General features: G+C 38.9%; 2 protein-coding genes across 4 annotated transcripts in view; both read right to left on the bottom strand.

Moving 5' to 3' along the window:
* Window positions 1-1,421: 1,421 nt before the first annotated feature.
* CUNH1orf52 (chromosome unknown C1orf52 homolog) lies at window positions 1,422-17,071 on the bottom strand. Its single transcript, XM_045897298.3, has 4 exons — window positions 16,931-17,071; window positions 10,809-11,300; window positions 9,972-10,170; window positions 1,422-5,204 (listed from the first exon to the last, which is right to left on the bottom strand). Exons 2-4 carry the CDS (start codon window positions 11,082-11,084, stop codon window positions 5,131-5,133), a joined length of 549 nt encoding a protein of 182 aa, XP_045753254.1. The 5' UTR covers window positions 11,085-11,300; window positions 16,931-17,071; the 3' UTR covers window positions 1,422-5,130.
* The window catches only part of BCL10 (BCL10 immune signaling adaptor), a 22,127-nt gene continuing 13,719 nt past the window's right edge, over window positions 16,117-24,524 (bottom strand). For all 3 annotated transcript variants that reach the window (XM_045897297.3, XM_045897295.3, XM_045897296.3), the window contains 2 exons: window positions 20,141-20,429; window positions 16,117-17,959 (listed from right to left, as the gene is read on the bottom strand). In XM_045897297.3, coding sequence (XP_045753253.1) covers window positions 17,604-17,959; window positions 20,141-20,429 — 645 coding nt within the window. In that variant the 3' untranslated portion in view covers window positions 16,117-17,603. The remainder of the gene's footprint in view (window positions 17,960-20,140; window positions 20,430-24,524) is intronic.

Below are 24,524 nucleotides of genomic sequence, written 5' to 3'. Positions count from 1 at the left end.
TGTGATAAAGAAGGTACTAAATCATTGAAATATGCATTAATCTTCCTAAAACACTTACATATTGACTATGCTTTCCATAGCATTAAACAAATACTGTGGCTCTGGTTAGTGAACAGGTTTTGGATTCATTAATTCTCCAAATGTTTGTATTCTGAGTGCCTTCTAGGGATAAGACATTCTTTGAAGGAAACACATACAAATTAATAAATCAACCTATGGGTTCATTCGGGTGCTGCTTCCTCCTCTTCAGTGCAGCGTGTGCCCTGGGTCTGGAGCCAGACTGCCTGCCTTCCTGGCTCTACCACTCTCTGTACCTCCGTTTTTTTCCCCGCGGGGAAGTAGGGCTAGTAATAGCACCTACCTCATCAAATTAAATGAGTTAATACATGTAAAGCACCAGGAACAATGCCTGGCACATAGTAATGTAACCAAATCCAAGTTTATCCGCCCGATTCACAGCAAAGACAATCACTGAGACAGGTGTGCAGCCAGGAGAGGGTTTATTCGAGAGGCAGCCGAACAGGGAGACGGGACGGCAAGCCTCAAATCCACCTCTTGAAGGAGTATCAGGGAAATGTAAAGGCATCTGAAAAAAAAAGTCCAGGTAAAAAGTTGCAGCTGCACTTATTAGTCTGCCGGGGCGAGTAGCCCCATTAACCGTTTGGTTACTGGTTCCAGTAAGTACTCCGCAAATGTTGGCTATTTAGCACAGGGAAAAGCAATGGACAGGTGCAGATCTAGAGATAAACAGAGCAAGGTGCACAAGAGATGGAATACTTGAGACTCTCATCTGTGAGGATAAGAGGGAGTTCCCGAAGTTGAAAGGCCAGGCCAAGCAAACGGTACAAGTGAACACACAGAACTATGAAACTAGCATATCTGGGGAATTATAAACGGTTCATTAGAGCTGGATTAGTAAGTGTGTGAGCATAAGTGGAGAGAACCCTTAGGATTTAGTAACTAAACCCACGTGATGGGAAATGAGGCAGAGGGCAGATTTGGGGGTTGACGGTGATGCAATTAACCAGAAACAAAATACAGGAGGTGGTATGGGTATTGCCACAGTGTTTGGTTTTGCATATCCAGTATGTGAGGGGCTTTTAGACTCAAGCAGAGATGTACAAGTGGATACACAAATCTGGGGGTTTCCGAGAACATTCTGGCAAGCCATACAGTATAGGGAACCATCAGAGTGTTACTGATTGTGGTAGCCGCGAACTCCGCTGAAATCGTCAAGGACCAGCGTAGAGAATGAGAAGGCAACAACAGGCTACACTGGCGTTCCAGGGCAGCTAGCAGAGAAGGAGCCAGAGAGGAGAGAACCTGGGCAGCGTGGGGCCTTGCAAGAAACCAAGGCAGTGAAGAGTTTCACATCAGTTAGGATGTTTTTGATGGAAAATGACAGAAAACTGAACTCAAACTGGTTTAAACTGTCAAGATTTATTGGCCCAATAACTGAAAACACAAGCCTCTGGAGGATCACTCCCAAACCAGAGGTGAAAAATTCAGTTCACCATCAACAGTTAGTTCTATTGAGTACCTTTTATGTGCCAGGCATGGTTCTAGTCAATGAAGAAAACAGGCAGAGGCCCTCCTCTGTGGACTGTACATACAAATGCTTCTTGGTACCTTTTATTTTGCATTACAATGCAATGCAATGCTTTAAATTGGGAAAACTATGTAAAGGGAAGACAGGAAGCTTTAGAATATAATGACAAGTCCAAAACACTTGCTGGAATTTAACACCTTTTTTGTAAGAATGTCTGGAACTTTTGTACTAAGTGAACTAGGGAAGCAGTTCCGTATGGACACAAAAGGCTAAAATCCGAAATACCACCAATGACACTAAAGTCCAGCTGTGGTTTTAGTTAGTCAGAAATTTGACTTATTCAAAGTTGTTGAGTTCATGCAGATACCTGTAAAAAACAATTACATTTAAAAAATATCTCTAGTAGGGCTGTGTGTCTAAATGGTGTGGCAACATGTTATATGCAGGTCATGTCCAAACCTGCGTTAGGCCATTTACATTTTAATTATACATATTATATATATAACATATATATATATATAGTTTGCAACAAAAGAAAATCTCACTCTCAGCCATTATATCCAACTAAGGACTATTGGTTTTCATGTCCCTGCCCCCTCTCCAATGCCTTAGTTCATGCAGATACTTCACTGCTCTACGAAACTACTGCAACTGGTCTGACTTGGTTCTTTCATGTCCTTTCTCCTTATGGCTACCAATGTGACTTTGCTAAAATAAAGATGGATCCTTTTTTCCTAACACAGTGCTTTGCACCAATACGTACTCCATAAACTTTATATGGAATGGGATTACAGATTCTAGCCTGAGCTCTGAAGCTAACTCATATATTTGTGGGTATGCTGGTTATCTGGCTAGGCCTGTTTTCCATTTCTTTAATTTGGAAATGATAAAGCCTACCTCATTAGGTTTTTGGAAACTATGTGATTGAATTTTGTGAACTCAAAAGCACTACACGGCATTTAGCACTTACACAAGGATTTAGACTAGAAAGTTGCAAGTTTGCAAATAAGTCCAGGTAATATGAGTATTTTAATGGCTAAAAATCAGTGTCAATTTTCTCAGTAATGTTCTTTGATTCCAGTTAGAATGTTTTCCACAAAACTCCTTAAAGCTATTTACTTAGCTTTTTAAACTTTTTTAAAAATATGGCCCACAGATGCTTAGTTCGTCTCAAATTTTATCCTTGCACAAAAGAAAGTCATTTCTGCCTGATATGGCTTAACTTCTTTAAAGATGAGGAAACAGTCAAGTATCAAGTGACTTGACTGTCAGAAAATAAACAACTTGGATAGCGGTCCCTTTCCCCTTCTGTTTTTGGGCCGTATTTTGAAAAGAAACCCAATGAGATACAAATGGCAGAATGAGACTGCTCCAAAATACTTAGCCTCCTTCTTCCTAAAGCATCTCCTCCCCCTCCTACATTAGAACTGCTCAAATAGGCATCCATCTCCCAGCAGGGCCATGAGCTCACAAGTGTAGCCACTAGCTGTCCTCGACTATCAACCCCGCTTCCAAAAAAGCAGTATTTATTCCTCCCCACCACCCTCATTCTGTTATCTTCTAGAAGGGGGGCTCAAAGCATCACTAGAGACTGATCTAGTGAGCTTTTGTTCTGTCATACTTACTGATGTAAGTTGGAAGTTGAACTAATGGGTGATAAAAAGAGGTTAGATTTCCCGACAGTGGCTTGCTGGGTTTTGTTTTTTTGTATGAGGTTTGCCTTCATGCTAATTTTTAAATCTTTTAATATTTCAGTAACCTCTTGAGATACCTGCTCCTCCAATACATGTATCCAGACAATAGCTTTCTCTAGATTTGGGAAGCACAGACTCAAAATTATTTCATTGTAGTTTGGGGTCACAGTGGAGTCATGCTTTCTCACTTGATGCCACTCCCTAATATGATACTACAGCCCTCCAAATTATTCATATACAAAGGCTTTAAACAAAAAGTTTCTTGTTTTACTGATTACTTCCACTTGGGAATCATGTATCTATGAACACAGAGGATACACAGCTACAGAATTAATCTTTTTAAGTTTGAGATGTACTGGAAGCTATCATACTGTTATATTCCTTCCTCATTCCACAAAAACACCATGGCTAGCATCATCACTTCTATGCCCTTTACAAATTTTAATCTACTTGATCCATGTTCCCAATTAAATTTTATAGTTTTTCAAATATTGGTTCCCAGTATTGAAGAAAAACAACTGGACTGAGGATTTTTTTTAAAAACTCAAAGGCCAATGTCTTTAATTCTTCTTAAACACTAAAGGTGCAGTGTCCTGTAATTAAGTCTTGTCCCTGAAAGGTATTAAGATTCATGGAACGACTGATACAATGTAGAGCCTCTCCTTTTTATAGTTCAAAATGCTACAAATAACTGCACTGCATTTTGGACTATAGAAGTAAAACCAAAGATGATTAATTTCCTCACTACCCCTTGCTGATTTTGATTATTACTAAATGCAAAGCATTAAAATAGGAGCCATGTACAAAAACACAACAGAAGTAGTGTTATCAGATAAAACACAAGAAGCTCAGTTAAATCGGAGTCTCAGATAAACATTTTTAGTGTATGTCCCAAATATTGCACATACAAAACATTATTTGTTGTTTATCTAAAATTCAAATTTAACTGGGTGTCCTGTATTTTTATTTGCTACATCTGCCAATTCTTTACACAGAATCCTTATCTTCAGCAAACTATTTACCAGGGAAATTAATGAATACCATCACATAAGGCTTACATGATAAAGTGCAGTGATATAATCAGGGAAGATCTCCCTGCTTACCACAGAGAGCACCTGAAGACATGGCCACTGCAGTCCCTAGAAGATAAACAAAGTTTGGTGGGCAGGTGGTTCAGGGTGATGATTTTGGAGTTCAAGTATCCTTAGTTAAATCCCCAGATCACTGCGGAATTTAACTAAGGAACCTTGGGTAAGTTAATTTCTCTTATTATAAAATGAAGCCCCTAGTACCTGCTTTCCCAGGCTGTTTGAGGATCAGAGAAAAAGTATCCACAAAGCACCTGGAACACAGGAGGCACTCCTAGATGTTAATACCTACTATTAAAACATCACAAGGCAAAAAGGGTACTTGTCACGGACAAATATTCAAATGCTAATGTTATGCAATAATAGTAATACTGAATAAGTAATTTTATTTCCATGATCTATTTACACTGTACAAACACTGTTGAAAAGCACCCTACAAGTTCACAGTACAATATATTTACTTTAAAAATATATTCCTTTATAAAAGGTTCATAGAACATTGGCATGTCGACATGTGACAAAACTCTCAAAGCATGTCACCAATTCTGTGATAGCAAGAATGCTTCCATGTGTTGTCAATTTCACAATCACAAATCACCACTTGAGTTTTAAATAAAGTTTTAAATAAAAAATGAATTCTACAGTGGAAAGTTCCCACAGCAATACTTATTATTAGTTAATTAACATGTACTTTCATGGAGATGTTGTTTCATAATAATTTAAATTGTCAACTTAATCTGCCCAAAAAAACCGTTTCAACAAGTTTCGCAGTCCAGAAATTCTTGTCATTTGTTGTTTTCTACTTTTTCTTCTTTGTTGGTTCTCCTGGTTCTACTTTGCGCTTTTTAGAAGTATGCTCATCTTTTTCATCATCTTTAAACAGGAAAGGAAAAGTTTCAATCAGTAATTAAAAAAAAAAAGTTAAGTATTAAAATTTCATTGACTTTAGACCAAAATCATGATCCTCAACTTATGTGTCTTCCAGTTTCCTAATAAAAACCAAAAATTAACTTTTAGAACTCTAATTTTAAAGTGCAAGTAAAAACAAGAAGTTTTTTTAATTGTAGTGTCATACAAAATTCACAGTGACCTTTTAGTGCTATATTAAGGTAGTTTAAAATGAGAAAATCCGACTTGTTCTGAAAAAAAGCTATTCCTATATGTTCCACAGTATACACTTTGTGTATATTTAAATAATCTACATGTTGTAAAAATGGAACACATTCTATTCTTTTTACCAAGGAAGAGTATCAATCTAACTATGATATTATTTAAGTATTTAAGTGGCCATTGGCTGTTCTTTCCCTTCCAATCTGCTTTCTCTCCCCGCAAAACAACTCCCTTCCATATTTATAACCCCTGTCCTTTTATTTTGAAATTTAAAAAGCACTCATTGGTAGATGTTTCACCAAAACTGTATTCTCTCTGAACATGTGTGTGGTTTTACGTTAAGAGAACTCCATATAGATAAACATGTAGAAGTTATAAATTTTAAAATACAAATTTATTTTAAGCACATTACTGGATTCATTGTACTTTTGGCTTTACCTTCTCAATCAACAGATACCCAACATTCAACATCTATCACGTGGTGATCTATAAAATATTCTGATGTTGAAAGGGGTCTTCATATTAAAAAACTGGGAAGCTGCAGTGCCTGGCTGGCTCAGTCAGGAGTAGAGCACACGACTCTTGATCTTGGGGTTGTGAGTTCAAGCCCCACGCTGGGTGTAGAGCTTACTTAATTAAAAAAAATTAATAAAAAAAATATAAAATTGGGGAAATGCTACTTATATCACACCATAAACTCCTTATGGAGGAAATACATTTACAACCTAAGCCTTCAATTCCCTTCTGCTAACTGTACCATACTCAGAATATCTCCTTTGTTGATGTGGAGAATAATTAGAATCAACAGCAGATGATTCATCTTCATTCACCTTTCAAGCATAGTATGGTGATGTTATTCATGTATTTCAGAAAGCACTTATGGATTTACAAAGGCAGCAAGATAAATTAAAATTCAGATCAATGAATCATCCTAGGATTTCACAAACCAGAGTTTTAATCAACAGTTTATCATGTAGACACAAAAATAATGTACAAACCAACTGATATGGCACACAGCTCAAATAAGCCAAAGCCTTTGTTTTTTAAATGGAGTTTAATTAACACCATTGCTTGACTTTGAAACTGTCTTCATAGAATAAAAATTGAAATTATTTTCTAACTCTGCTATAAAATCCACCATTGACATATTATTAAAAAGATGATTGTGGGTGCCTGGGTGGCTCAGTCAGTTAAAAGCATCTGCCTTTGGCTCAGGTCATGATCTCAAGGGTCCTAGGATCCAGCCCTGCATTGGGCTCCCTGCTCAGCGGGGAGCCTGCTTCTCCCTCTCCCTCTGCCCGCCCCCCCTGCTGGTGCTTGCTCTCTCTCTCTCTCTCTCAAATAAATAAAATCTTTAAAAAAAAGATGACTGTGAGACACTTGTTAATCTGCTAATTTTAAATAAATTTACTGAATTAACAAAAAACATAAATTACTAGGGCTGGAAAAACAATTTCCTATCAGTAATTTGAACCGGAGCTTCTGCCATCTAGTGACATAACAAGGTATTGCTTTAAAAAAACCATAGGAAAAATAAAACAAAACCACCCTGAAATGTTCATTTATCAAGATTATTTAGTCTCTACTCTGTACCATATATTAGAGGCATTAGTAAGGAAAAAATTTTTCTATTATGGAATTCATGCCACCTGAGGTAAGTAAGTTTACATTGTTAATATGAACTTTCTAAATTCTTAAAAAAAAAAAAGAAAAAGCATTACCTACTTTAGGATTTCGTGGTTAAGGACTTGTGAATATCTAAGCCTTACTGATTTTCATTTCACAATTACCAAACAAAAAGTGCTGGTAAGTAGCAAGCTTCAATGAGTTTTGAATCCTTCCCAGCTTTTATTTTTTTAAAGATATTATTTATTTGGGCGTCTGGGTGGCTCAGTTGGTTAAGCGACTGCCTTCGGCCCAGGTCATGATCCCGGAGTCCTGGGATCGAGTCCCACATCGGGCTCCCGGCTCAGCAGGGAGCCTGCTTCTCCCTCTGGCCCTATCCCCTCTTATGCTGTTTCTCTCTCTGTCAAATAAATAAATAAATCTTTAAAAAAAAAAAAAAAGATTTTATTTATTTATTTATTTGAGAGAGAGAGAGACACACACAGAGAGAGAGGGAACACAAGCAGGGGGAGTGGGAGAGGGAGAAGCAGGCTTCCCGCTGAACAAGGAGCCCGATGCGGGGCTCGATCCCAGAACCCTGGGATCATGACCCGAGCTGAAGATAGACGCTTAACGACTGAGCCACCCAGGCGCCTCTCTTTCCCAGCTTTTAAAGAAAAAAAAAATCTGGAAGAAGTTAACTGGCAAAAAAGGCCAAAGTGCAAAAAATGAGTAGAAAAAGTAAAAATAATTTAATAATCTAAAAATTAGATAATTTAAGAATATGGAATTTCTTAAACAAGGTATTTTATTAAGTTAAAAAATACAGGTAAAAATGATCAATTTTATAGTGACTTTGTGAACACAGTACGGGATTCTAAAATGGCAAAAAACCCTTCTAAAAAGGAAAGTATCTAAAAAAGAAGACAGTTATATTTAATAACCAACATTACAGTCCAAATTAAAGATTCCAGGATTATCTTTTAACTTTATGATCCAGCTTTAAACTGTCTGAGCACTGGGTCCTTTTGTTGTTTGATACTATGTACACTTTCTGATAGAGGACCATCATATAACCAAAAGAACATAAATTAGGAGAATAACAATATTATTTGCCACGTATTTCGGACTTCTTCTATCTGAATTCAATAGACAAGCTGGAAAAAAGATAATTCTTTCTGCTTGTTTGTCCTGGTATAGAATCCTCACGTTTTCCATATAGGAACAAAGAGAGAGCACCAGCCTATGGTACCTTAGTTTGAATATCAACTCTAGTGTTACTTCCGACAGAACAGCTATTTCTCAAGCACTACAGCCTGCAAAACATCAAGAGAATAAACCCCAGCGTACAGAGGCATCATATCCATGAGGAGGCCTGAATCTGAATTCTAATTTCACCTCTTTCTAGCTGTGTGAATTTACTTAGGCCAATTCTTTAATCTGAGATTATTTCCTTGTCTACAAAATTCATTATAATAATGAATTATGTACCACTTCTGTACTAGGTTGCTAAGAGCAATAAATTTTAAAAATTGTGTGAAAGTACCTATTTTACGGCTTGGCATTTTCTAGTTTTGTGATCATGGACAAGCCACATTTCCCCATATGATTTCACAAGGTGTAGGATTAAACATTCATGCAAAAAATTTTTTTTATTAATTACATAATGCTATACAGTATGAGGTATTTGGATTTAAAAGGATGTCATTTACTGAATATATGCCTTCATTAGTGACTTCTAATCCACACTGGAAAACAGTGAAAGAAATGGAAAAGCCAAGTAGAATCAAAACTGAAGAACTCCTATCAGTTATTCTTTCTCCTAAACAAAACTCTCTGATTGTAAAAGGAGCTAAGTAAGGAGCCCTGGATTCATGAGAACATCAGAAATTAAACAATTATCCACTGAGTATTTAAAATATACCACAAACTGTACAAGAACTCATTTTCATAAAGAAGATGGACTTATGAACAAATAAGCCCATAAAAGATGACAGGTGCAATCAATAGCATTAGCACATACCAGGTACAGAGGAGCAAATAATTTGAGGGAGGTGCTGACATTTTTTTCTTCTTTGAATTGGATTTTGAAGGATGAATGTGTTTACCAGCCAAAGAGGGATGGAAGAACATTCTGGAGTAAGGAGCAACATATGCTGAAAGGCATGGAGCCATAAAATAGCATGGTCTATTCAGTTTTCAATTTTAAGATCTTAAAGGGCTAGAAAAAGCACCATTTGAAATGAAGGTGGAGAGAAAGGCAGGGCCTATCAGAAGGCTTTGACTATGCTGTTGGTGAAGGATTTTAAGCAGGTGAGTTACATAATCAGACATTACTTTTAGAAAGTGATCACTAGCTGCTGTGTGAAGGATGGAATGGCGGCTGGGTAAAAGTGTGTAAGCAGAGATTACTGTGGTTACTTATACTCTAAATACAAGATGAAATTATGACAAACAACTCAACTAAGTCATTATCTTCCTATTACTATGTAGTACTACTCAATTAACTTCATTTTGTCACACTAATTTTGGCTTTAAACCACAACTGCTTTAATAGAAAATGAAGCCTCCAGCTCTTCAAAGCTGCAATCACAAGAAAGAATCCATGAATTAACCGGCTCTGTTTTAATAGGGCACCATAAATCATATATATGACTGGTTGAGATATCAGAGATTTCACTCTAAAGCCTGAATAACTTAAGATCTTCTTCTAAAACGTAGTAAATACTACTGGTTGAGCTTTCAGACACTTCACCTCAAAGCCGAATTTACACAATCTTTCTCAAAACTGCAGCAAAAATAATCATACACCGTAACTGATTTGTTAAATCGCTAGGTTTAAATTTCACTCATTAAATATCTTATTCTTTTTAAACTCATCACAGGAACCAAGAGGTATTATCAACGGAGTCTGACTCGCCTTACCTGATTCCACTGTCTCCTCCCCTTCCGGTAGAAGCCTAGCTTTCTTAGCATTCTGTGGGGCATCATCACCATTGTCCTCATATATGTTAGACCACTTTATTGCCATATCCAGCTCTGGAGGGGGAGGTTTCTTCTCGGTAGTGTAGGTCTCCGGAGGTGGCACATAGTTTGACTTCCATATTTTGAATTCTTTTGGAGGCTGTTAAGCAAACACATTAAGAAGCACCGTGACGAACCGAGGTTCCCACAATCGGTTATGGGCACATGCACCTCCCTGCCGTTCGCTCATTGTTCAGGTTGACTTTTTTTTTTTAAGGTTTAAAGACATTTTTTTTTTCCATCAAAATCATAATACTGTTAAGTGAAAAGCCAAAGGGTTCCCTATACGAATAAAGCTAATAACTTTTAGTTACCAAAGAAGAATCCAGTCTCAGAGATACTACGCCAAGGCTGACCCCTTCAGGAGGCTGCAGCAGACACTGTTGGAGGCAGCACCGCAGGCACTTCGGCGTCAAAGGGAAGGGGTCTCGGGGAGAAGCTGCAGCGGGGGGGGGCGGGGGAGTCACCACCGTTAGTCCTCGCAGCGCGGGGTCGGGGCACCGAGCGCGGAGGTTTGGGTCTCCTCACAAGGGGGCGGGGGCTGCGGGCCGGTCTGACACCCACCAAGCTGGGGAAGGGGGCCCGGGCTCCCCAGGGCTGGAGGTGGGAGGGGTGGCGCGGCATCCCGCAGGAGGTGATTGCGTGTGGGGGAACGAACTGCCGGTCCCCAGGAGAGGGCTCAGGAGGAAGGGGGCGGAGGCCGGGGCCACGATCGGGAAACCGGGTCGGGAACCTCACCTCCTCAGGCGCCTTGACGACGTGCCTCTCCCAGTCTATCTGTTTGTTGAGCGGATTGTAGAGAAAGGCCGGGCGAGTCACGCTCCGAAACAGTTCGTCGGGTCCCGGCAGCCGCTTCTCCGCCTTGTTCCCACAGCCGCCCGCCGACTTCGCAGGATCTGGGGTCCTGCGATTTGTTTCCTCCGGCTCGCTATTATCCTCCTCGCCCGACGAACCTGAACTGCTGCTGCCGTAAGCCGCGAAATAGCTCAGGGGGTCCTTCTCCTCGGCCGCCATGACGGCTGCGCGCGACGACCGTGGGCTCCGCCGGAAGCCGGAAGCTGCTTCAGGGCCCGCCCCGCGGTTGGCTCCGCCCCAAGTCTTGCGGTAGAGCACAGGGCCTGCGCCCCCTGACGGCTGCGCCGAGCTCCTGCAGCCCCTCTCGGCACTGAGGCGGGAGGTGGGGAGCGCACGTTGCGAAGCAGGGGCTGCTTTAGGCTCCTTCCCGAGGAACTGTGAGAAGAGACAAGTCCTGTACCAGTGGTCCCAACCAAACTTTCAACATTCAAGAAGCATTTATTAAAGGCATACGAGAGATAAGAATTTGTTTTTTCACTGCCACTTCACCTTAGCCATCGCCCAGAGACTCCAGGATTTCTTCCCGATCTCACTGCATCTCCTCTTCAAAATGAAAATTACTCTCAGTCTAGTTGCTTCCCACAGTCACCATGGAAGACCTCTATGGGCGGTGGACTTATCAAGTCACAAACTAAATCCTCTCCTGCTCGACCTCATTCCAGTGGGCTCTGAAAACTACCTTTGATGAAATTCCTCTTGGATTGCATCTCACCACTCGGTGGGTCTTCCAAACTCTCTGGCTTCTCATTGTCAGCTTCTTTCCATTCTTGCTTTGCCCTGTATGGCCCTTAAACGCTGGTGTTTCCCAACGTATTACCATCTTTCAGCAATACTTATCATTTTGTAGAGGGCATTACAAAGTTGCAAGTCAGCCCATCTCTTTCCATGGCATTAACTACCTTACGCTTGTGACTCCCAAATCTGGGTTTCCAACCCCAATCTTTCCATCCAACCTCTGGACCAGAACTCCCCTTGGGTCTTAAGCTTTCCATGTGGACATCCTGCTGGGGCTTCAAACACCCACTCACTAGATCAGTAACCTGTCTTTCCATATGACTTGTTTCTGTATGTGTTCCCTCTCTTAGTAATTGATATAACCTAGTCACCAAGAAAACTAGAACTCTTTCACTCCTGGTGATCTAACAGGGAATGATACTTAAATGAAAGTAAAAAAGTTGGTTGTAGGGCGCCTGGGTGGCTCAGTTGGTTGAGCATCTACCTTCGTCTCAGGTCATGATCCCAGGGTCCTGGGCTAGAGTCCCACATCGGGCTCCCCCTGCTCAGTAGGGAGTTTGCTTCTCCCTCTGCTGCTCCCCCTGCTTGTGCTCTCCCTTTCTCAATAAATAAATAAAATCTTAAAAAAAAACTGGTCCACTGTTGAGTGCCTTTGGGGTTGGGGTACCCAGTTTGAGTAACATGAATCTCTGTTATCAAAGCCACCAATAGCCTCTGTGTGACCAAGTCCAAGGGCTGCTTCTTCCTTCACCTTTTAACAAGATAGGCCTCCTTTATTTTTTAAGATTTTTTTTTTTTTATAATTTATCTATTTGTTAGAGATAGGCCTCCTTCTTGAAACACTTTTTTCTCTTGCCTTTCACTAGATCATACACTTTAGTTCTCTTCCTATTTCACAGGGCTCTTTTCAGTTTCCTCTCTTGCCTTCTTCTGTCTCACCTCTAGATGTGAGAGCACCTTAGGCTCAGTCCTGGATCATCCTTCTTTTCTATGAACCTTATGTTTCAAGGTGAATTCATCAAGTCCCATGGTTTAAAATACCATTTTATGCTAATAACTCCCACATTTATATAACCAGTCCAGAAGTATTCCCTGAACACCAAATCCTTGTACCCAATTTCCAACTTCAGTGTCTAACAAGCACTGCAAACTTAACATATTTCTGGTAGGTTTTCTACCAAGATGGTGGTCAACAATTCCTGCCATGCCAGTGCTGCATGCCGCTCCTTCCATCATGGGGTCTATTTCCTCTCCCTTTTGGATCTGGGCTAGCTTTGTGCCTTGCTTAGATGACTAGAATGCCTCCACTTTTTTTTTTTTCCCTGGGAGCCCTGAGCCACCATGTAAAGAGAGGTCCAGCAACTCTGCTGGAGATACCATGAATAAAGAACCCCAGCCAGCTCCCAGCTAGTGTATCCATCCCAGGTAAGGCACTAGACTTGTGAGTGAATTTATAGAATCCCAGTTGAACCTTTATAAGAATGCAGAATGATCCCAGGATAGACCATCATAAGAACTATGAAGCCAAGTCTAGCCCAATTTGCAGAATCATGACAAATAAATAGTCATTATTTTAAACCACTAAGTTTTAGGGTGGTTTGTTATGCAGCAATAGATACCTGACACACATGTCCAAAGGAAACTCTTCATTTCCTACCCTCAATACTCCCCACCTCCCATAATTTGCCCCATCTTTTTAAATTGCAGCATTATCATTATTTTTGAGTAATCTCTGCACCCAACATGGGGCTTGAACTCATGACCCTGAGATCAAGAGTCATATGCTCTACAGACTAAGCCAGCCAGGCACCCCAAATTGCAGCATTATTAATCCAGATGCTCAGGTCAAAAGTCAGCAAATGTTATTTCAAATTTAAAATATAGTCCAAGTCCAAACATTTATTACCAATTCTACCCCTACTACCTTTCTTTTTCCTTGCTTGCGAATTTTCTTAACATTTAATAAACTTTAAATTGGTTTAGATTTAGGCATTACATTTAGTGGCCGTGTCTCTTCTCCTTCAACCTGAAATGGTTTCTGTCTTTAACTTTCATGACCTTGGTATTTAGACTATAGACCAGTTATCTTGTAGAAGATGCCTCAATTTGTCTTAGTGATAAATTCAGGTTACAAATCTTTGTTAAGAACATAATGAAAGTGGTGTTGTGTTCTTCTCATTGCATTCTATCAGGAGGCATGTGATTTCATTTGCTTTGGTACTAATGATTATTTTTTTTAAAGATTTTATTTTTAGGTAATCTCTGTACCCAACGTGGGGCTCAAACTCACAACCCCAAGATCAAGAGTCACATGTTTTACCAGCTGGGCCCAGCCAAGCATCCCTGACTTTTTGTTTAAGGTAGTATCTGGCAGGATTTTCTGCTATCAAGCTACTTTTTTCCTCCTTTGTAATTAATAAGTGTTCTGTAGGGAGATATTTGAGGCTATTGTCAATATCCCATTCTTCATCACATTATTTGTCCATTTACATTAGCATTGACTCATGGTTTCTTATTTTGTGCAGTGATTTATAATCTGTTATTATCATTACTTATTTTGATGTTGAAATTATTCTGGATTTGGCCTGTGGGAGCCCCTTTAAGCTGGTTTCTGTGCCTTTTGGACATGTCTCAGCTCAGCTGTCACCTGCTCTGAGAGGACCTCCCAGATGATGCTATCTATACTCTTTCCCATGTTCTAGCTCACACATGTCCCATTTTATATCCATGGTAACTAGAATTACCTAGGTTTCCATGCTTCTATTTTACCTCCCCCAACTAGAATATGAATTCTTTGAGAACACAGATTTTATCACTGTATCTCCAGCACCTAGAATAAAAGGTACTCAATAATTACTAAATTAATGAGTGAAAAAAAAAATCTCCACTCTTAACTTTGCTATTTAAGAAATACTAAGAAGAACATGGAGTTGTGGAAAGAACACTGACTGTGGAGCCAAACAGCCCTGGATTTTTATCCTAAACAGTTGTGCGATGTTGAATCATTTACTTTATTCTGAGTTTGTTTTAGCTCTGCTTTCAGGTAGCCTTCATAAGATTGCACTTAACAACTATAGACAGATTTGCTTCTTGGTTTGCTTTTTTTCCCCAAAGTCAAAAGTGTGTATATTTATCCACTGATGCAAGATAAGACCAGAGCCTGGAACTTTCTGCTCCCTTATATATTACTTAGGTAAAAAGACAGTACCTGTAAGACTTGACTTCTACTTTATACCATACACAGAAATCACCTTATAATGAATTATATGGCCAATTGTGAAACTAAAGCAACTAAGTTTCCAGAAAAAAAATAGGAGAATATCATCATGACATTGAGATAAGCAAAGATTTCTAAAACAGGAGACAGAAATCACTAACCACAAAAGATTGATAAATTAGATTAATTAAAATAAAAAGACTGTTTATCAAAATAAACAAACCCCGAAACTCCCAAACAGAACCAAAACACTTCTTAAAAATAATTGAAACAAAACAAAAATTTGCCATTATTCTGGCCTGTTCCTAATTTGCCAGTGTTTGACCTTGCACTAAGAGCAACATGCAGACCAAAGATGTGTAATCACCTCATGAAAAGGTGTGCTCACCACGAAAAGACTTGGAGAAAACTTAGGCTACATACTACTTAGGCTACATATGATTCCAACTATGTGACATTCCAGAAAAAACAGTACAGAGACAATAAAAGTTTCAATGGTTGCCAGGGTTCGAAGGGGGAGGGAAGAGGAAGAGATGAGTAAGTGGAACAAAGGAAATTTTTAGGGCAGTGAAACTGTCCTGTATGATATTACACTGGTGGATACATGACTTTATGCAATCTATCAAAACCTACAGAACCAGGGCGCCTGGGTGGCTCAAGTCGGTTAAGTGTCCAGCTCTTGAGTTCGGCTCAGGTCATGTTCTCAGGGTCATGAGACTGAACCCTGCATCTGGCTACATGCTCAGTGGGGAGTCTGCTGGAGGATTCTCTCCCTCTGCCTCTCTCTCTGCTAGTGCATGCACTCTCTGCGTAAATAAATAAAATCTTAAAAAAAACAAACAAACTTGCAGAACTGCACAGCAGAGTGAATCCTAATGTAAACTACTACCTTTAGTTAATAATGTTTCAAGACTAGTTCATCAATTCTAACAAATGTACCACACTAATGCAAGATGTAAAAATAGAAAACTCTGTACTTTCTGCTCAATTTTTCTATAAATCTAAAACCATGCTAAAAAATAAAGTCTTTTAATTAAGATAAAATTTTAAAAATGAGTTCTGAATTGTTGTTTTTGTATGAAGTGACAATATGGTATCTGTAAAAAGTAACTTTTTCATTCTTGCCTTTACCAACCTGTCAGTCTGACATTCTAATTTATATATTTTCAGCAACAGGTGGTTTTCAGTGTTTAAAGGAAAAAAAAATTGACTTCATAGGATTCAGAAAACCCAAAAGGCTAAGTTTATTAAAACCTTAATTTTATTGTCTGTATAGTTAACAGTCTGAAAGAAAACTCAGTGTTATAAACTATAAATGTAGGTGATACAGCATATCTAAATTCTTTTTGATTCTGAGTAAATTCTACTTCAAGTAACACATATCAAATTTTAATTAATGAAATGAAAAGCCTGCTTCTGCTTTTTAACGAGACTTCTTTAAATGTAATGCCACTATTTTCTTATGCCTCGCTGAAGGTGAAACATGCTTCCCATAATCTTTAGAAAATGTTACACTATAAAAAACATCCAGGTTTGAAAAAAATTTATCTAAAGAATATGTCAATCTTCTTCGTGACTGACAAATGCATCAGTCTATCCAGAAATGCAACTTGATCTCACAACTTGAAGTAATGTTTCTATAAAAATTGGTACATATAAGAAAAGTATTTTAGGTATTTACTTCCTATTGAAATACCTGAAACTTCCCCCCAAAATAGCACTACATTGAAAAACTCTTATTGTTAACACCATATTTCCACCTCTGCTTTTTAAAAGTAATGGAAATATATGAGAATATATCAGGAAATAGGCAGAATTATAACTTAAATAAAAACAACGACAGCATAAAATTTATAAAGGTGTAAAATTAGTCAAACTTTGTTATAACAAAAACACAAGTCAGGCTAATGATCCACTGGTTCCAGACAGTATTGAAGACAGAACTGGTACACAGATACACACATACAACATTTTGTCCTAGTTATTTCAACTTGTATAGTGGTCCTCATTAAAAGAGAATGAAAAGTACAGAAAAATATTTTTAAAATCTCACCAAATTACACGCAATCGCAGGCTTTTGCCGAGATTTTTCTGTAGGAATGAAAATGATAAGCAAAGATTATGAAAATCCCAAGAAAATAGTATTAATTAGTAAGGTTAATAGGAAATGTATTTTGGCAAATTGAGATCTTAGGTGGCTCAAACTCCCTTAGATGTTCCTCCGCATCAGAAGGGGACTCTGTAAGTGTCTCTAAGCTCAAGAGAGTGGGAGATTCTTTTCAGTACACTGGCAGTTTTCCTGTCAGTGCTTGGCTTTATTACCATATAGATGTAGCTTAATCTGAAAATGTACTGCTGTATGTTGGAAAGGACTATTAGACTGAAAATTCCAGTACAAATGCACTGAGACATTATACCCAACCTCAGACTATTCTTAAAGAGAGAAATGTTCCCTATTAAAGTTAGTCTTAAAACATAAAAAATGTGAAAACACTCCATACCTCAAAAATGCAAAGAAAACACTGAAAATTACACGATCAACATGATTTTCTTTAGCTATCTAAAAGTATGCTTCTTTTGTCCTAAAAAAGTCTATTTACAAAGTATGCTTCCATTGCTTTTTAAAAGACATATATCAAATGTCATTATAGCAATTTTATAAAAAGATTGATATCCTTTCAAATATTTTTTGTCATTATTAAGAAAGATTAAAAGGCTGTAAACTGTCATTGATGGGAAACAGCACGTGATCTCAAGGGAAGAAACATCTCACTAGAGTTTCCACAAGTTCCTCCTCCTTCTAACTGCAGCTCCGGTGGCAAAGGAGGAGCCCCGGGGTCCCCAGGTCTGGGAAGCGTAGTTGAAGAGAAGGTCGGATTTTCAGTTCTGCCGACTTCAAGAACAGGCAAATTCAGAGAAGACTCAGTAGAAAAAAAGGGGGCCGTGCTGGATTCTCCTTCGGGATGGTATATGACAGTGGATGCTCTCAGTTTTTCAGAGAAATTACTCTCATTGGAATTTGATCTAGAGAAGTTGTTTGTGGCTCCATCTGGGAAAGGCTCACAGCTGCTGCATTTCAGTCCTACAATAAAATTGAATTATTCAGATGTAAATGAAAAAGTAACTTAAAACACTGAACCCATACCCATCTTGTAAGCTAGTTACCACACAACAGAGATTTAAATAGCAATTTATAAATTCTGTCATGAATCCATTTCATGTTTCATTTGCTTTTCCCAACAACCATGAAGTATACCATTATTTTTATTTCTTCGATAAGGAAACAGTCTTAAGGAAGCTAAATGACATGCTATAATTCACATTTAGTTCGTATTCTTATATACTTAACCACTGAATGACCTGGAAAAAATTAAGTAGCCCCTAAAATTTTTCATAAAATAAGAAACAGCTGTCACAACTAATATTCTTTAGCATTCTGGCCCACAAAACATATTACCCAATAAAAAACAAACTTTAAACAGAGCATATGCTAAAATTCTGAGTTAATTAATACCAATTACAGATTCTTGAATCCCAGGGTGTTAGACATGTCAGAGGTCCCCTGGGATAGCTGGGATGTCCCCTGGGATAGCTTCTCACTAGTAGAGATGGAAAAATAGAGGCCCCAAACAGTCAAGTCATGCCCAACATTCCAGAACTACTTCATGGGAAAGTAAGAACTATAACCCAGGTCTCCTCTTCACATTAAATAACGTCCCGGTTCTCAACCTAACAGTTCACTTAAATGACAGTGGTTGCTCAGATCAAAGAATTTTACCATATCCAATGGGTACAGCTAACAATTAGCCTCAGGGTGAAAGAATAAACACACACAAATTTTATCTTTGTTAGTCTTAGCAAATATTTAACCTAACTGTCTAAAGGCACAGAACCTCCTGAGCTGACAAATCTTATGTAAAATCTGAGAAGTCTATAAAGTACATTTATATGTCATTTTTTTCCCATTAGCTTTTCAACTTCACAATACATTCAGCATTTCTGTTCCATGCTATAGAAACTATTTTCTTAAATATGGCTCAGGAGGGGAGACTTCCAATGTTTCCCAGTATGGACCGACAGAGTTTAAGGGCAGAGCCCTAAATTACTCTTTTCTGTATCCCCCGTGCCTAGAACACCTGGGGTAGAGCTACATCATATGCATCTTAAGTGCTCTAGAGAAAGGCACAGGGAGAGAGAGATGAGGTTTGTGGGGAGAGGAGGATTTAAACAGCGCAGGCAATTCCCTGTAGTATTTCAATTAGTGAGTGTGTGCTCCAGGGTGAGGGTGAAACACAGGAAGTGAATTTGCTATGCCATTAATCAACTTCCGTTCCCATGCCTCTCTCATCGTGCCAGACCGAGTGTGACTCTAGTGTTTAAAGTTATGGATAACTTATATAACATGATTCTTACAAGCATATGCCAACCACTTCATTCTGTGATCAACTGGTGGAAGAAGAACCATCAGAACTGGACTTACTAAAAAGACTGCCTACATATTATTCTTCATGTGTGATGTGTAATTTCAGGGGTTACTTCTTTTTTTTTTTTTTTTTTAAGATTTTTATTTATTTGACAGAGAGAGATACAGCGAGAGAGGGAACACAAGCAGGGGGAGTGGAGAGGGAGAAGCAGGCCTCTTGCTGAGCAGGGAGCCCGATGCGGGGCTCAATCCCAGGACCCTGAGATCATGACCTGAGCCGAAGGCAGACGCCTAACGACTGAGCCACCCAGGCGCCCCTTCAGGGGTTACTTCTGAATAGATTGATCTTATGCACACTTCAGAAACAAACTCATGTGTATACCGGGATTCATTAAAGTTTTGTATAAACGGTGTCGTTAAATAAATACAAATACAGAACACTGAGTGATATTCCACTTTTCCAATGAAATGACATAAGGTAAAAAAAAAAAGTAAATCAAATGTAATTCTGAAGCTGAAACTTTTTGAACAAAAACAAAATGATCATTTCTGAGTTTTTTGTTTTGTATTTTACTTTTTTTTTTTTTTAAGATTTTATTTATTTATTTGACAGAGAGAGACACAGCGAGAAAGGGAACACAAGCAGGGGGAGTGGAAGAGGGAGAAGCAGGCTTCCCGCCGAGCAGGGAGCCTGATGTGGGACTTGATCCCAGGACCCTGGGATCATGATCTGAGCCGAAGGCAGACACCTAATGACTGAGCCACCCAGGCGTCCCTTGTATTTTACTTTTAAAAGCATTGTCACATGTAAATGAATTCTTGGACACCAAACTATCTTACCTTTCAGATGTTCTAGTTTTATATTTCTAAGTTTCAGCACTTCATCTGTAATCTTCTGAATCAGGAAGTTCTGTGTTTTTTCTCGCCGAATAGATTCAACCAGTGTATCTAGTCCTTTGGGGTTTTCTTGTAAGTAGTCTAACAATTTTCCAGCCCTTTTTCTACTTGATGTTCGGCAAGAAATTTCTTCAGTGTCTTCTCTACTGAGTATTTTTTTTGCACGTAGATGATCAAAATGTCTCTCAGCTATGATTTTTTCACACAGGTATACACGCAGATTTTCTAAAGCCTAAAAGACATAAAACTGTGCTTCAGGGCTTTTTTTTTTTAACCCTTGAGGAAATCACATAGGTGACTGATTATTAGTGAGGAATCTTAACTGGTGGGAGAAAACGTACTCAAGTCAGGAGGCTCAGGCCTACTAATATCCATATTATTAAGACGAAGGGCCAAGTAGACAGAAGTCGGTCCTAGACTAAACATTCCTCGCAGCTTCTGTCCCTGCTTTAATCTCATCTTCACACCAATAAACCAAGACCAGGCTATTGTGAGGAGGAAGCTGGTCAAATCTAAAGGGCCTGGGTCCGTGGAAATAGGGAGGTATGCTCAGGGTCTCCACCTTCAGGGGTAAAGATGAGAGCAGAGGCTTCCATACATTTTAGTTACCATTAACAAGGAATCCAGGATTAGTCAGGACCAAAGAGGATAACTTAGTGAGGCTTGTAATTTGTAACTTTCTCATGTTTGTTAGTTTTCCATTCTCCTTGAGTAAAACCATGGAGTGTCTTTCCTAGAGTAAAACCATAACAGTCCATAATGTATTTATCTTTGGAGTTAGTTGGAAAGACTATACCCTAACTCAGTGAGTCAGATGGTAGAAGGGAGGTGGGCGTGGGACAGGGGGAGTACGCTAAAGAAATAGTGAATGTTGGAAGAAATTAAAGAAATGAAGAAAAGGAAATCACAGAAAACAGGCTTACATTTGAGAAATGCCCCAAGGAGCTTATTTGGCAGAAAGCTGATCTGGGTCCCAATAAATAGCATTAATAATTTGATGCCAGTGACTGTATTCTAGCTCTTCCATTTACTAGATATTTGATCTTGGGTAAGTAACTTAACTCCTTGGTGCCTCAGTTTCCTCATCTGAGTATTATGAGGAATAAAATAATGTATGTAAAGTACTTGGAAAAGTGCCTGGGAAATAGTAAGTCATCAACAAATGTTAGTGATGAAGATGATGATGACTAATTTGACTTACATTTATCATGATGAGCTAAAGGCAATGGAAGACCTTAGAAGTATCCGAGTATGTGGTGGCAGGAAAGTAGGCTGGGTGAAGGGTTCCTACAGTTCTCAGTCCACTGAACTCCCACATTCATTTATTTATTCACAAAACAAACATTTCATATATCTAAATACCTAATATGCCAAGTGCTGAGCATACAAAGATGAACAAAACTTGAATCCTGTACACAAAGGGCACATGGTCTAGTTGGAGAGCACATATAAGACACAAGCCAATAATTTTAAGACAATGTGATATGACCCAGAAAAAAAAAAAACAAAGAGAAACACAAGTACTGGGGAAGCACAGAGGAAAAACTAACTGTACCTCCATGACCTGGGAAATTTACAGAGGCTACACTTGTAGCATGAAGGTGCACAGAGGGGAATACTAACAAGTCTGGGGTAGCTGGGATGCAGGGTGCATGTGAAACTGGTAAGAAATGAAGTTGAAAGGGAAACAGTTTGGATTATGGAAGAATTTTTTTAACATGTTGAGGAACATACATGTCCCTGTAGCCAAAAGAGTCATCAAAGGTTTATAAATAAGAAGCAATTAAAAAGCTTTTGGAGAGGACTGGGGGAGCAAAAACTGGGAGAACCATAAGGAGATTGCTGCAATATTTTATGTAAGCTATGCTGAGTGCATGAATTTAAGCTGTGGGGATGGAGAGAATAGATTTCAAAGCTGAACTCCTTGAAATACCTCATCCGTTGTCATCTCTACCACTTATATGCTGATGATCCCCAAGTTTGTGTATGTGATCGAGACTTTCTCCACTTAGAAATCCCAAATGTACTTCAAATTCAACTTGTCCAAAACCAAATTTGTTATCTTTGCCTGTCCTTTTCCTCTGATATTCTTAACTCATTTGGGAGTACCACCATCCATCCGATTGTGCAATAAACCTACAACTCATCCTCCACTTCCTCTCTTTTGCTCACCTGCCACATCTGATCAGCCACCCACCAAGTCCTGCCAACTTACCCGTTATGTTTATCTAATCTGCACCTTCACTTCATTTCTATTATTAGCATTGCCTTAGCTCAGGTCTTCATCCTATGTTGCATGGACTATTAACAAACAAGATACCTAGCTGTACTTACTATTTCTTTCCTCCTGTTCAAATTTCTCCTTCACACATCTATCAAATCTTCCAATTTTTCAAGAAAAAATGGAAATCTGGAGTGTTATGTGAATTCTACTAATACTGAAATGTTGTTAATTTTGTAAAAATTTAAAACTTGGTGTGTTCCACCAACTTAAAAGATAAAGTTCCTTAACTTTGGCAGAATAGTAGAGAGATCAGAAGTGTGGCTCTGGATCAGGTCAACTTCAGTTCAGATCTTAAATCTGCCATATACTCTTGTAAGAGCTGGGGCAAGTAACTTAACCTCTAAGCTTTGGGTTATTTATAAAATAGTGATAAATACTTACCCTGCAGGACCGCTAGAAGGACTAAGTAGGACAGTGAATATGAGGACTTGACACAGTCTCTGATACACAGTAAGTACTCAATAAATAATAGCTGTTTGATAATGGCAGACAGGGTACTTTATAATATGGATCCTACCTACCTCTGGAGCTTAATCTATCACCACCTCTACCCGTCCTGGTACTTTATGTTCTACCTAAAAACTGCTGTTTGTCACTCTATAGTTCTCTGTGTTGTTACTTTGTCTGGTTTTCTCATCTCATACCCTAAGTCCCTATTTTTCATTTACGATGCATCACAGTGGTCATCTACTTCAGGAAGCTTTGCTTAAACTCCCCAGAAGGAGTTAGGCACCCCTCTCCTCTGTCCTTATAGCACCCTGTGCGTTTATTTCACTTGTCTATATACCGGGACTCCACTTCTTACCTCCCAATTCATTTCCACTCTGTGTCACTACTATTTTCAGCCACCAATAACCTCCTCACCATCAAATCTCATACTTGTCAGTCTTCATCTTACCTCTCAGCAGCATGGATGCAGCTGACCACTCCCTCCCTCCTTGAAATACTGGTTTCTTGTCTTATATGAATACCACACTCCCCTGGCTTTAGTCCCACCTCTGTGGCTATAACCTTTCACTTTTTAAAACTCCTCTATGATCAGAATATAAAAGTGGATTTCCTGTAGATATTTGGAAATAAGGACCTAGAGCTGACAAAGAAGGAAGTCCAAATATGTGTATGATAATTTTAAAGCTTTAAAAATCCTAGCACTTTATTACCATCTGTAAGACCCTTCATGAACAGGCTCTAGCCCACCTTTGTAACTTCACCTCAGGGCACCCTCTGCCTGTGTTTCCAATTTTTCCAAGTCACCAAGGTCTTGTCTGTTTTAGGTCCTCTGCAAATTCTATTCTGCCTAGAATATTATTCCCCCCCAGAATAAAGTTCTGTCATATTCTTCAGCAACCAGTTTAAATGTAACCTTCCCTGACCATCCTATGTCAAGCAGATTCCCCCTGCTACTGTCTCAATACCTGTTTGTCTCCTTCATAGTACTTACCATAATTTGTAATCATTTCTTTGTTTTCAACAAATATATGTTTGAAGCAGGCAAAAACCAGGCATGTTTTGTCCAACTCTGTATATCCTGCACTTAGCAGTGTCAAGTAGATAGTGTTTCAGATGAATGGAAAATTCATTGCACTTATACTGTAATTTGAAATTATTAATTTATGTCTGTCTACCTCCTCCCAAGAAATCAAGCTCTTTTCAAACGGGGATTGTGTCTTAGTCTTTAATTTTTGAACTGTTAGACTCATGCATGCCTCAGAGAACTAAATTCAACCCAAAAGATGAGGTAAACAACTAGAGAGGTAGGGGAGAGGGGGGAGGAGGGTGGAACATAGTGAAAAAGTGGGACTTTCCAGGAGGATGGGTGGTGGTATACTATCCATCAAGACAGAATACTGCAGGGGACAACAAGCAGCTTTGGGGAAGGGATGAGAAAAAGTTCAATTTCTGACAAGATGAGGAGTGTGCAGAATATAAAAGTGGATTTCCTGTAGATATTTGGAAATAAGGACCTAGAGTTGACAAAGAAGGAAGTCCAAATATGTGTATGATAATTTTAAAGCTTTCTGAGGTCATCAACCATTTTGAAAA

Source organism: Mirounga angustirostris, unplaced genomic scaffold (genome assembly GCF_029215605.1).
Source record: "Mirounga angustirostris isolate CCGP_5_RB_7025 unplaced genomic scaffold, mMirAng1.0.hap1 SCAF_4, whole genome shotgun sequence".
In the NCBI taxonomy this organism is placed as follows: domain Eukaryota; kingdom Metazoa; phylum Chordata; class Mammalia; order Carnivora; family Phocidae; genus Mirounga; species Mirounga angustirostris.
The sequence above is the reverse complement of the archived record's forward strand: the minus strand, read 5'-3'. Positions and strand labels throughout refer to the sequence as shown.